The sequence below is a fragment of the Equus asinus genome, chromosome 2 (genome assembly GCF_041296235.1).
Source record: "Equus asinus isolate D_3611 breed Donkey chromosome 2, EquAss-T2T_v2, whole genome shotgun sequence".
NCBI classification, from domain to species: domain Eukaryota; kingdom Metazoa; phylum Chordata; class Mammalia; order Perissodactyla; family Equidae; genus Equus; species Equus asinus.
In genome coordinates, this window is record NC_091791.1 from 15,817,561 (window position 1) to 15,832,457 (window position 14,897).

Sequence of the window (14,897 nt, forward strand, 5' to 3'; positions counted from 1 at the left end):
ATTTTTGATTGGATACTAGGCATTGTGCTATTTTGTTGAAAGTTTGAGATTTGCTATGTTCCCCTGAAGCATGTTGATGCTTATTATTTAGCAGGCAGTTAAGACACTTGTGAATCAGCTTCAGGCCTGGTTTTTAAGATTTCTCCCCACTAGGGGAACATTTTCCTTATGCTAACATCTATGCCAATCTTCCTCCTCCCCCCGACCAAGTCCCAACAGATGTTGTGTACAGTTCTAAGTTCTTCTAGTTCTTTCATGTGAGCTGCCTGTCACAGCACGTTTACTGACAGATGAGTGGTGTGGTTCTGCACCCGGGAACCAAACCTGGGCCACTGAAGTGGAGCATTCTGAACTTTAACCACTAAGCCATCAGGACTGGTTCAATTAAGATTTTTTTTAGTAGTGGGTTTAGAATAGCCTTAAATCTAAGGCTAATTTAATCCCACTATTAAGGCAGGACTCTTCTATTTAATGAGATTTTCCTATTCTTACAGGATGGAACATGAATGTCCCTTAGTCCTGTGTGAGCTCTTAGAATTGTTGACTTTACCACTCCCCAGCAGTTTTTCTTTACTTGGCCTAGTGGAGTTTTCCCTATATATGCACAGAATAATACACAGCCAAAGACTCAAAGCAACCTCTATTTAGATTTCTGGAGATTCTTCTTGGTGTAGTTTTTTTCCTCTCAAGTACATAGACCTGAAAATTCCAGCTAACTCAGCCTCCCTGAACTCCAGTCTTTGTATCCTCAACTCAATCAGACCACTTTGCTTTGCTTAAGTTCCCTCTCCCAGTGCCGCTGTCCAAAACCTGCATCCAGGTAGAAAGCTGGGGCAATCACAGAGCTTACCTCATTTGTTTCCCTTCTCTCAGGGATCACAGTCTTACACTGTCTCTTGTCCTTAATATCTACAAATAGTTTTTCACATTTTTTCTCCAGTTTTCAGTTGTTTGTGTCAGGGGAAAGTTCCATAAAATTGCTCCTTCATCATCATAAGTGGAAGTTCTCCACATAATATTTAAATTATCCTTTTACTTATCTATCTTCCACATTAGACCATAAACTCCTCAACAACAGGAACTAAGCCTCATTCATCTTTAAACCCCAATTCTTGCACAGTGCCTGGCACAGTATATACAGGACACACAGCACATTCTCAAGAAAGCATATTGAACTGAACTAAAATAAGTCATAAAATTGACTTTAAAGTTTTTTATGATCCACAATGTTTTTGCCCACAAATGTAGAGGATAAAAAACAGACAATTTTACGAAAAGAAAATTAATATACTCACATTTGTGCTTCTGCTCCTTTAATAAACAAAAATTTAAAACACAAACATAACTACATGCTAATAATAAATAGAGGTATTGCAGGATATCATAACATAATCTTTAAAAGATAAAAAATGATGCAATATTTTATTCATTATTAGTTGACTTATTAGACAATCAATGATAAAACATTTTAGTAAAACTTAGGCAAGAATGATGGAGAAATTTTGGATTTCAACATTTCTGAGGGAAAGAACATATTATTTTTCTTAGTCCTTTCTAGGCCAAATTGAAAAGGCATAATCCCAAGATTGATTCTTCCAAGAAAAAATAAAACAAATTTCTTTTTTTTAAATTTTTTTTTCAGATGTACATCATATTTCGAATTCTGTGTACATTACATCATGTTCCCACCGAACACTAATTATAGTGCATCCCCTCACATGTGACCCCAATCACCCCTTTTGCCCTTCCCCCTGCCCTCTTCCCCAATGGTAACCACCAGTCCAATCTCCAATGCTATGTGTTTCTGTTTTTTTATAGTCGTTTTTATCTTCTACTTATGAGTGAGATCATATGGTATTTGACTTTCTCCCTCTGACTTATTTCACTCAGCATAATACCCTCAAGGTCCATCCATGTTGTCACAAATGACCAGATTTTGTCATTTCTTATGGCTGAGTAGTCGTCCATCGTGTATATATACCACATCTTCTTTATCCATTCGTCCCTTGATGGGCACCTAGGTTGCTTCCAACTCTTGGCTACTGTGTATAATACCACAACGAACACAGGGGTGCAAGTATCTCTATGCCTTTGTGTTTTCAAGTTCTTTGGATAAATACCCAGCAGTGGGATAGATGGATCATATGGTAGATCTATCCTTAATTTTCTGTGGATACTCCAAACTGCTTTCCATAGTGGCTGCACCAGTTTGCACTGCCACCAGCAGTGAACAAGGGTTCCCTTCTCTCCACACTCTCTCCAACATTTATTGTTTCCTGTCTTGTTAATTATAGCCATGCTGACTGGAGCGAGATGATACCTCATTGTAGTTTTGATTTGCATTTCCCTGATAGCTAATGATGTTGAGCATCTTTTCATATGCCTGTTGGCCATCTGTATATCTTGCTTGGAAAAATCTCTGTTCAGATCTTTTGCCCATTTTCTAATTGGATCGTTGGGTTGTTTTTTGTTGAGCTGTATGAATTCTTTGTATATTTTGGATATTAACCCCTTATCTGATATGTGGTTTGCAAATATCTTCTCCCAATTGTTAGGTTGTCTTTTCGTTTTGTTGATGGTTTCCTTTGCTGTGCAGAAGATTTTTAGTTTGATGTAGTCCCATTTGTTCATTTTTTCTTTTGTTTCCCTTGCCCAGTCAGACATGGGACTTGAAAATATGCTGCTCAGACTAATGTCATAGAGCATACTGCCTATGTTTTCTTCTAGAAGTCTCATGGTTTCGGGTCTTACATTCAAGTCTTTAATCCATTTTGAGTTAATTTTTGTGCATGGTGTAAGGGAATGGTCTACTTTCATTCTTTTGCATGTGACTGTCCAGTTTTCCCAACACCATTTATTGAAGAGACTCTCCTTTCTCCATCGTATGCTCTTGGCTCCCTTGTCGAATATTAGCTGTCCATAAATGTGTGAGTTTATTTCTGGGCTCTCAATTTTGTGCCATTGATCTGTGTGTCTGTTTTTGTGCCAGTACCATGCTGTTTTGGTTACTATGGCTTTGTAGTATAATTTGAAATTGGGGAGTGTGATACTTCCAGCTTTGTTCTTTTTTCTCAGGAATCCTTTGGCTATTCGGGGTCTTTTATTGTTCTATATAAATTTTAGGATTCTTTGTTCTATTTCTGTAAAAAATGTTGTTGGAACTTTGATAGGGATTGTGTTGAATCTATAGATTGCTTTAGGAAGCATGGACATTTTACCAATGTTAATTCTTCCAATCCAAGAGCATGGAATATCTTTCCATTTCTTTGTGTCTTCTTCGATTTCTTTCAACAATGTCTTACAGTTTTCAGCGTATAGATCTTTCACCTCTTTTGTTAAGTTTATTCCTAGGTATTTTATTCTTTTTGTTGCAATTGTAAATGGGATTGTATTCTTAATTTCTCTTTCTGCTACTTCATTGTTAGTGTATAGAAACACAACCAACTTTTGTACATTGATTTTGTATCCCCCAACTTGACTGTATTCCTCTATTATTTCTAAAAGTTTTTTAGTGGACTCTTTAGGGTTTTCTAGATATAAAATCACGTCATCTGCAAAGAGTGATAGTTTCACTTCTTCTTTTCCAATGTGGATCCCTTTTCTTTCTTTTTCTTGCCTGATTGCTCTGGCTAGGACTTCCAATACTATGTTAAATAAGAGTGGTGACAGTGGGCATCCTTGTCTTGTTCCTGTTCTTAGAGGGATAGCTTTCAGTTTTTCTCCATTGAGAATGATATTTGCTGTGGGTTTGTCATATATGGCCTTTATCACGTTGAGGTATTTTCCTTCTATACCCATTTTATTTAGAGTTTTTATCATAAATGGATGCTGTATCTTGTCAAATGTAAAACACATTTTTTATGAAGCTTACATAACAGAAAAAAAAAATCTCTGTTTGTGGTAATAACTTTTCCCCCACTTCTCTATTGCCTTATATTAATTTTGTTATTACTTTTATTTTACAGCTTTACTGAGGTATAATTGACACGGGGAGAACTTTTTACTTCTTCCACTGCCTAAACCCCACAAAGTTATAATCAATAGCTAGGTTTTATGGCTATGAATATTAAACAAAATTAAGATAATAAAAATTCATTCCCATCTTTTGACATGTGAGTTGTCTTTCTCATATGACTGTACATTGCTTATCATTAAGGGATATTAGCAAGCAAAGAATGTATTGTGCTTCTTATGTAACATCCAAGAAAAACTGATTCACCAACTTGGAGAAATGAGTAAGGGGGACATTTTGAGAAAAATGTTACGACAATCATTATAGTCATTACTTTGAAGCTAAGTGATGACCCTTTTATCTATGAATAACCAGATGTTTAATATGAATAAATATTTAGTAATTCCACAAATATATACTGAATACCAATTACTCCAAACTTCTAGTTGCTCAGGCCAAAAACCTTGGAATCAACTTGAACACCTCTCTTTCTCTCACACCCCACATCTAAACAATTATGAAATCCCGCTTTTTTATCTTCAAAACATATCCAGTATCTGAACACCTCTCATCAATTTGCTTGTTACATCCCTGATCCAAGCCATCATCATCTCTGGTCTCGATTACAGCAACAGACTTCTAGGCTTTCATTTCTGCTTTTACCTCTATTAAGTGTGTTCGCAATAGCAGCCAGAGCTATCCTGTTAAAATATGTGAGACCCTTCACTCCTTTGGTTAAAACCTTTCAATGGCTTCTGATCTCACCAGAGTAAAAGCCAAAGTCTTTTGAATTGCCCATAAGGTTTTAAATGATCTGAATTCTTGTCACCTCTGTGACCTCAAGACCTCTCCTTCTACTCTAGCGACATTAGGCTCTTCGCTTTTCCTCAAAATCAGATTAGGCACAATCTCCCTTCGGGGGTCTTTGTATTAGCTATCTCTTCTGTCAGAAACGCTCTTACCCTAGATATTGATTTGGCTCATTCGCTTACCTCTTTCAGTTCTTTATTCAAACCTCACCTTTTCAGTGAGGCCTTCCCAGGACATCCATCTAAAACTGTAACACATACATACACACACACACACACAGGGGTATGCGAACCCTGCCCTGAATCTTTCTATCCTCTTCCTTCTTTTTTTTTCTCCTCAGCCCTTATCACTATTTAACATATTTCTAATTAATTCATTCATTATAGTTAATTTTTATCAGTCTCCCCTACTGGAATGTAGGCTCCATGTGGGCAGGGATATTTTTTTCCTTTTTTGCTTGCTGCAGTATCACCAATGCCTAGCACAGTGCCTGATACACAAAATGCACAAAAAATTATTATTGAATGAATGCACTAAGCAGATTTTAGAAATACATTGATGAACAAAATGGTCATAGTTCCTGTCTTTGAGGAGGTTTACACATTAGTGGGGTAGATATATATGAACCAAACAATAAAACAAGTAATTACAATACTTTCAAGAAAAAGTATAGAGAACAACAAGAGAACCAGAGGAACTGACCTAACATGGGATGAAGGGGTACACATCAGAGGAGGATTTCCTGAGGAAGTAATATTTGAGCTGAGATCAGAAGAATGATCGAGTTAAGCAGATAAAGGATAAGAAAAATATTCAAGTAGAGCATATTCAAAGGTCCTGAGGCAGGAGGAAGCATGACACAATCTAAGGAACAAAAGAGGCAAGTTGGCTTTAGCACAAAGAGCAAGGCCCACTGCGAAGGCTGGAAGGTGGGCAAACATTAGGTTGTTCAGGGATGGCAAAACAAAGTATGGAACTTGGTTTCCTCTGTTTATCATGACATTTTTAAACAGAACATAACTAAACTATGAAGTTTATTGTAATAATCTAGTACTAATAATTTCTTTTAAAAATATGAGTGTTAAGATTTTGGCAACCTCAAGGAATGAGAACAGAATCCAACTCCAGTGTTAAAAATTAATAAATCAAAGAAGATGTGTGGCAGTGGACAAAACACTCCTGAGTAGTAGAAAATAATTAAACAGCAATGGAGAGTTGTGGGTGAAGATTATTCAAAACCTAATGAAACTGGCTGACTAACCACATTATGGGCTAAAAGCTCAATGGGAAAGGTCAGAGAGGGAAGCCAAGGTGAGAGAAATCAAGAGTCAGGAAATAAGAGATGTTGTGGTACAAATGAGAAGAAGGAATGGAAGAGCCATCACTGACAGGAAAGAAGACAAACAGAAACTAAAACTCCTCTGGGAAGAATATGGCTCCTAATGTATGTTTAAAATTTGAACAACTGCTTTCTTCACCACCACCACCAGGGAGAAAAATTCACCAGAAACAGTTTCACAGGTAAATTCTTTTGAACCTTGAAGGAACAGATAATTCCAGTATTTACATTTTTCCAGCTGGAGAAAGAAAATAGCTTTTACAATTTTTCTGTTGTCAACACACACGCAAAAAAGATATCTCACTTATAAATATTGATGCAAAAATCCTAAAGAAAATATTTTTCAAACAGAATTCAGTAGTACATTAGAAGACTAAGATACCCCAGCTAAGTAAGGTTAATAATAGGATACTTATTCATAAAGTTCACTAAGTTAATAGACTAAAGTGGGAAAAGCATATATGATCATCTCAAAAGGGGGAGGGTAGGGGAGGAGGGAAGGAGGGTAGGAGGGTAGGAAGGAAGAGTTGAGAGAGGGAGAAAGAGTAGAAAGAAAGCTTCAATCTGGCATCATGATTAATAGTAAAACTCTAGAAGTACTTCCACGAAAATTAGTAATAAAGAAGGGTATCCAATATAACTACTAAAGACAATACTTGTGTCCTCCCAAGATTCCTATGATGAAATCTTCACCCCCCAGAGTGATGGTATGAGGAGGTGGGGCCTTTGGTAGGTGATTAGGTGCCCTTATAAAAAAGACGCTGAGGAGCTACCTCACCCCCTCCACTATGTGAGAACACAGCAAGGCGGCGGCAGTCTATGAAACAGGAGGCAGGTCCTCACCAGACATGGAATCTGCCGGCACCTTGATCTTGGACTTCCTAGGCTCCAGAACCGTGAGTAATAAATTCCTGTTGTTTATAAGCCACCCAGTCTGTTGTATTCTGTTATTCAGCCTGGAAAGACTAACACAGTCACTAATATTTAACAGCATTCTCTAAGTATCAGCCAGTGAAATTAACTTTAAAAATGTAATAAATATTGGTAAACAAAGACAAAACTATCATTAGTTGAATATGACACAATTACACATAGAAAACCCAGTGAAATCAGGTACAGACAATAAGAGAATTCAGTCTGGTGGCTTATTAGAAAATCAGAATATGAAAAAAAGTATTTTACTTACAAATAACCAAAAACCAGCAAGAAAATGTAAGAGGGAAAAATCCCATTTACAGTAATTAGTAATACTTAGAGAAATATTAACAAGAAAAAGGCAAAGACTTAATTGAAATATATATCTTGCTTTTGGATAGGAAGACAAGATTGTGAAGTTATCAATTCTAAATTGATTAATAAAATTAATGCAATTCTAATTAAAATACAAGATTTTTTGAATTTGATAAAATGAGACAATTTTATCTAGGAAAATACACAGGACAATCAATCATGAAGAGTAGGGAGACAGGATTGCTCTGCTAGACATTAAATCATACTATGAAACTAGAATAGTTAAAAAACAAAGTCGACAGAGAGCATAGAGTACAGAAACACACAGACACACATATATAACATGAATTTAAGATATGATAAATGTAACTTGGTTGGAAAAGGTGAATTATGTAATAGTGTTAAATAACTGACCAGTTATTTGAAAAAAAATTAAGTTGAATCCCTAACCTCTTACACTAAAATAAACTACAGATGGATATAAAATATAAATGGGAAAAATGAAACAGAAAATTACCGTAGGTGAATTTAGGTAAACATAGGTGAATTTTTTTATTAATGTTACAAAGAGAAAACCTTTCTAAGCCGGAGATAAAAAACCAGAAGCCATAAAGGAAAAGAGTGACTAAGATGACTGCAAAAATTTAAAATTTCTGTATGGCATTCAGACACACACACATACACACACACACACTATATCAAAAAGTAAACAATAAGCTATGAAATAAGATTTATAACATGACAGAGCTAACTTCCTTAATTTATAAGAAGCTAATATAAATCAATAAGAACAAAAAATAGAAAGATAAAGAACATGAACAGACTATTCACAGAAAGAGAAATATAAGTGGTGAGTAAATTGGGAGAAACACATTCAATGTCATGTGAAATCAAAAACGTTAATTAAACGAACAATGAAAATATCTTTACTACTTGTCAGATTGGCAAAAATTACAGTTATTCATAATGCCCACATTGGTAATGGGATGGGTAATAACGTAGGAAAATAATTAAACAAGGAAAGTAATATATGAAAATATTCTGTCCCCTAGGTGATCCCAACTTCACACAGTAACGTGCCCTACCTACCTTTCTTGAAGCTCTTTCTCAGACTCAGCTGGGTTTTCCCTCTTCTTGCCTTGAAAATCCTGGTACTTCTCAAGGTTCTATTATTTTCTTTCAATAGATTCTCCCTGGGTGACTCTCAAAATTTAATAGCTCCAGTCCAAACCTCTCTTTGAGCTCTTAACTTAAATACCCAACGATCTGACATCTACACTCAAATCTTTCTCTGCTAATCCCTACTACCCTTCAGACCTCAGTCTGAAAGTCACTAGCTCAGAGAGATCTTCCTTAACGACCTAGTCCAGGTCAGACCCCCTCTATGTTCTCACATCATTTTGTACTTCTCCTCTTGAAGCAGTCACCAATTTATAATGATCTCATTCATACTGTTGGAGATAAGCATTAAAGAAAACAAAGTCTCTGCCATTATGGAAATTAAAGTTTCACATGGAAATGTTATGAAATCTCTAGAGACAGACTTTCTGAAAGTATAAATAACCAACAGTATCAGGTACCACGGAAGCAAATCTGGTAAAATAAATCCCTATTTCTGGAAGAACATAAAATAGAGGGCTCTTACAGCATTTACGGTATCAATTCTCTTTACCAATTTTATTGAGCAACAATTTACATAAATTACATCCGTCTAGAGCATACAGTTCCATGAGTTTTGACCATCATATATAACCGTGAAACCATCACCAGAATCAAGAAACCGTAAATTTCCATCAATTCCAAACGATTTTTTGTGTCCCTTTGCAGTTCATCTATTCTGACCCATGCAACCTTGTACCCTGTAACCTTGCTATATTGACATTAATTTTAGTAACTGTTTTATAAATTCCTTAGTATTTTCTATGTAAACAATGATGTAATCTGCAAATAGAGGCAATTTTATTTTTATTCTTTTTGATCTTTATGCCCTTTTTTCCCCTTGTCTTACTGCAATGGCTAAAATGGCTAGGACATCCAAAGCCATTTTGAATAGAAGTAGGAAGAATGGACATCCCTGCCTTATCCTCAATCTTAGTGGGAAAGTATTTAATATGATATCATTAAGTATGATATTAGTATTCAATATTTCAACATTGAGTATAACGTTAGCTGTAGACTTTTCATACAGGTTCCTTATCAGATCAATAAAGTTCTGTTCCTGGTTTTCTGAGAGTTATATAGGATGGTATAGGTCCATTCACAGTTCCTCTCTCCACTCCTTTATGTTACAGCTGTCATATATGCACATGACACATACATACGTATTATCTCCACATACATTATAAACTCCACAAGGCAGCATATTTTCACTTTAAACAATTATACATAAATATATTTATATATTAAAAATAAAATATATAATTAATAGATTTAAGAGAAAAATAGGTATTTACTTTTATCCATATATTTGCCATTTCTCATTATTTTCATTCATTCAGGAAGATGTGAGTTTCTCTCTGGTATCATTTTTGGTTCTATTTGAAGGACTTCCTTTAGTATTTCTTGTAGTTCAGACATGGTGGCAATGGATTCCCTTAATTTTACTCTATCTGAAAATGCCTTTATTTCATCTTCATTTTTGAAGGATATTTTCACTGGATCTAGAGATTTACTTTTCTTTCAACAGTTTTTCAAAGTTTCATTCCACTGTCTTCTTGCCTTGACAGTTTCTAGTGACAGGAATATGGTCTTTTGATTCATTGTTCCATATTTTCAAGATTTTCTCTTTACTTTTGGCTTTTTGCCAGTTTGACTAGGCATGGATTTCTTTGAATTTATCCTGTTTGGGTTTGCTGAGTTTCTTGAGTCTGTAAACTAACGTTTTTCAGCAAATTTAAGAAATTTTCTGCTATGATTTCTTCAAATATATTTTCAGGCCCATTCTCTCTCCTCTCCTTCAGAGACTCTATTTACTCACTTAGCCCTTCTGAAATTGTCCCACAGCTCCCTGAGGTTCTATTTTTTGTTTTGTTTCAATTTTCTATCTCTTCTTCAGACTGGATAGTTTCTATTGATCTATCTTCATGTTCACTGGCTCCTCTGACAGCTCCATTCTGCTATTAAGCCTATTCAGCACCATTTTTATTTCAGATATTGTACTTTTCAGTTCTAAAATGTTCATTTGATTCTTTAACATATTCTATTTCTCCACTAAGATTACCTATCTTTTCATCTATTACAAGTATATTTTCCTTAACTCATTGAGCATAGTTTATAATAGCTGCTATAAAGTCTTCATCCAATAATGCCAACATCTACATCACTGTGGTTTTGGCATCTCGTGATTTTCTTTTGACGCTAGGTCACATTTCACTGATTCTTCATAGGTCGAGTAATTTTGGACTGCATCCTGAACACTGTGAATATCATGTCGTGGAGGCTTTCAACTTCTTTTGCTAATAGCCATCCTAATGAGTGTGAAGGGGTATTTCACTGTGGTTTTGATTTTCATTTCCCTAATGACTAGTGATATTGAGCATCTTTTCATGTGCTTATTGGCCATTTCTTTGCAGAAATGTCTATTCAAGTCCTTTGCCCATTTTTTAATTGGGTTGTTTATTTTTTTAAGTGTTGAGTTGTAGGAGTTCTTCATATATTCTTGATATTAATCCCTTATCAAAAATTTGATTTGCAAATATTCTCTCCCCTTCTGCGGGTTGTGTTTTTACTCTCTTGATAGTGTACTTAGATGTGAAAAAGATTTTAATTTTGATGAAGTATAATTTACCTATTTTTTCTTTTGCTGCCTGTGTTTTTGGTATCCAAGAAATCATCACCAAATCCAGTATCATCACCAAATCCAACATTCCCATGTTTTCTTCTAAGAGCTTTATAGTTTTTGTTCTCAAGTTTAAGACTTTGATCCATTTTGTTAATTTGTGTATATGGTGTAAGGTAAGGGCCCAACTTCATTCTTTCGCATGTGGTATCCAATTTTCCAAGCACTATTTGTTGGAAAGATTGTCCTTTCCCATTGAATACGTTTAGCACCCTTATCAAAAATCATTTGACCATATGGACAAGGGTTTATATTTGGGCTCTGTATTCTATTCCATTGTTCTATATGTCTGTGCTTATTCCAGTACCAGACTGTTTTGATTACTGTAGCATTTTAAATCTGTGGCATTTAAGTTTTGAAATCAGAAAGTGTGCGTCCTCCAACTTCGTTCTTCCTTTTGGCTATTTGGGATCCTTTGGGATTCCATGTGAATTTTAGGATGAGTTTTTCTAATCATGAAAAAAATGCTATTAGGATTGTGAAAGGGACTGCATTGAATCTGTAGATCATTTTGGGTAATAATGTCCTCTTAATAATATTAAGTTTACAAATTCATGAACATAGAATGTGTTTCCATTTATTTAGGTTTTCCCTAACTTCTTTGAGCAATGTTTTATAGTTTTCAATGTACAAGTCTTTTACCTCCTTGGTTAAATTTATTCCTAAGTATTTTATTCTTTTAATGCTGTTATAAACGGAATTTAAAAACAAATTTTTTTTCCTAAAAATTGTCCCTGAGCTAACATCTGTTGCCAATCTTTTTTTTTCTTATTCTTCTCCCCAAAGACCCCCCAGGACGTAGCAGTATATTCTAGTTGTAGGTCCTTCTAGATCTGCTACACAGGACGCCACCTCAGCATGGCTTGATGAGCAGTGTTAGGTCTGTGCCCAGGATCTGAACCAGTGAAACCCTGGGCCGCTGAAGCAGAACATGCAAACTCCACCACTTCACCATGGGGCCAGCCCCGAAATGGAATTTTTAAATTTCCTTTTTGGATTGCTCACTCCTAGTTCATAGAAATGCAACTGATTTTTGTGTATTGAATTTGTATACTGCAACTTTGCTGTATTTATTTATTAGCTCTTCAGGTTTTTTTGTGGAATCTTCAGGTGTTCTATAGATAAGATCATGTCATCTGGAAACAGAGATCATTTTACTTCTTCCTTTTCAATTTGGCTGCCTTCTATTTCTTTTTCTTGTTCGGCTAGAATTTCCAATATGTGCTGAATAGAAGTGATGATAACTATGACTTTTTGAAGAAAGTTAGTTTCAGGATTATCTCCTAAAGTTAATACCTATTTAACTCTGTATTTTACATGTATGGTTATTAAACAACAGTACATATCAATATCACCTAAGGGACTTAAAAAAAAAGTTTCCTGTCCTCATCAACAGAAATTCTGATTCAATAGGTCTAGGATGAGACTCAAGCATTTAAAACTTTTTTAATGCTTCCCAGATGTGCACCTGTGGTTAAGAATCTCTGTCCTACCAAATTAATTTATCTCTGAGAACTTCATTTCCTTCATTTATAAAATAAGACCAATTAAAAAGTATAATCCTTATATTTTTGAAGACTTAATTATGTGCCAGGCAGCAATCTATGTGCTTAAATATTCTTTCATTGAACCCTCACAACAACTTCGCTAAGGTCATTATTATTATCCCTCATCTTTACAGATGAGGAAACTGACACAAAGAAAAGTTTGGCATCTGACCTCAAATGACACAACTATTAAGTGAGGAAATTAAGATTTAAATTCAGTCAACCTGATTTTAGCATTTATAATCTTCAGGATGGTAGTTTTTATATAGTATAAGCCTAATAAATATTACCTACAATAATAATTATCATATGCAAAGCACAATAATAAATTATTCATCGTGATAGCTCCAAGTCAGTAAAAAAGTTAAATGTGTTTATTATTCTCCACTTACTAAAGGCATCAAAGTGAGAGTATATTTTAGAAAAGCTTCCATTAAAAACTCATTGTCCACCTACTATCATTTATATTTTCATTCTCCCTTTCCTCACCTCCCATTGACTCCTTCTCTACTACAACCAGTGTTCTTCTACCATTCAACTCTACGATACTACTCTTGAAATGTTCTGATTATCAAATCGATGTCCTATTTTGATTCCTAATCATTTGAGAAAAACTTTTTTGCTTTTGGTTTCCAAAATATTACTCTCTGCCGGTTCTCCTCTTGCCCTCCTTGACTACTCTGTCTCACTCTTCTTCTCTTCCTTTCCTTAAATACTACGCTTTCCCAGTTTTCTGTCTCTGGTCTTTGCTCATCCTCTATGTTGCCTCTACATGTTCCCTCTGAATGATGTCACCAATTTCTTTGGACTCAGTCCAAACATAATACTCCAGTTCTGATCTCACTTATCAGCTTCACAATCAAATTTCCAGCTGCCACCTGGACATCAGTACCTGTTTATGCCACAGACATCACCAACTAAAAATACGTGAAACAAAACTCAATCTTTTTGCCCAGAAAAGACTATAGTTCAGACAGGCTTCTCCACCTCTGCTCTTCTTCCTGGTACCATATTCTACTCAATCTCTGAAGTTTGAAAACTGTGACTGATTCTTGACTTTTTCTATTTCTGTTTTCATCAATCAGTGATAAAGTAGTGTCAATCTTCCTTAATATCTCTTTAATTCACTCCCTCCTCTCTTTGGCAACTTCTTTAGTTCAGGATCTTATCACAGATGGCAATGACATGCATACTAGTGTTCTTGAAATGAAATTCTCCTCAACCCGCTGTGTAACCTTGTTTCCTAGTTTAAACTGGATTTATGGTAAAATGAGGATTATAGCACCAGTCTTACCCCTATTATAGCTTCTATCACATTGTACTCTAAGTATTTGCTTACATATATGACTCGTCTACTTTTTAGTTATATATCCCGTAGAGGATAGGAATAGTTCTTACCATATAACATAGTAAACAGATATTTGCTTATTGAATGAATGATCAAATGTTCATGTCACACCTATTTCTAAATAATTTGAGACTGCTCACAATAAAAGATACATATTCATTAGGACAAGTAAGATAAAAAGTTAAAAGAATAGCTATGCAATAACTCAATTTGCTTATTAAAGAGTTAAATTTCTGGAAAATCCATTGACTCAAAATAAGTTATTTTCACTAATGCCAGATAAATGAAGCCGTACTGTGTATTCATACCCCTTTTCAAAATGTTTGCCTGCTTTTCTAAGTCAGATATTTCAATCTTGACATTTTCTTTCATCAAAAGCTCTCTTTTCTTTGTTATTTCATACTCATTATTGAAGTCTGTAATTTCTTTAATAAATTTTTCCTTCTCCTCTGTTACTTTTTTCTTTGTAGCCTCCTGGAAAACAGAAATAAAAGATCAAATATAGGTGTTAATTGCAATAATATTTTTCTTTACTATTTAAAATACAATCACTGGAATTATTAACAAAAGTATAAAATTATACTTTCTGGTATTATCACAGAAATGCTTTACTCCTCCAGCAATAGTAACAAAAAACTGAAGCTATTAAGCAATAACAACCAACTATTTTTACATGAAAGATTTATCCTTAATGTTTTGGGAGAATTATTGATGTAGAAATTCCACCACTCATCATTATATACGTGGTTTGTGTATTAAACTTACAACCATATATGCCATTACAATATAAAATTAAGTTGTAAAATAATTAAATGATGAAACTTGAAAATGAA

General features: G+C 34.8%; 1 protein-coding gene across 1 annotated transcript in view; it reads right to left on the reverse strand.

Moving 5' to 3' along the window:
• CCDC172 (coiled-coil domain containing 172) overlaps positions 1-14,897 on the reverse strand; it is a 62,522-nt gene that overhangs the window by 25,029 nt on the left and 22,596 nt on the right. Inside the window, exon 4 of the mRNA XM_070504505.1 lies at positions 14,373-14,538. Within this exon, the coding sequence (XP_070360606.1) occupies positions 14,373-14,538 (166 nt within the window). The remainder of the gene's footprint in view (positions 1-14,372; positions 14,539-14,897) is intronic.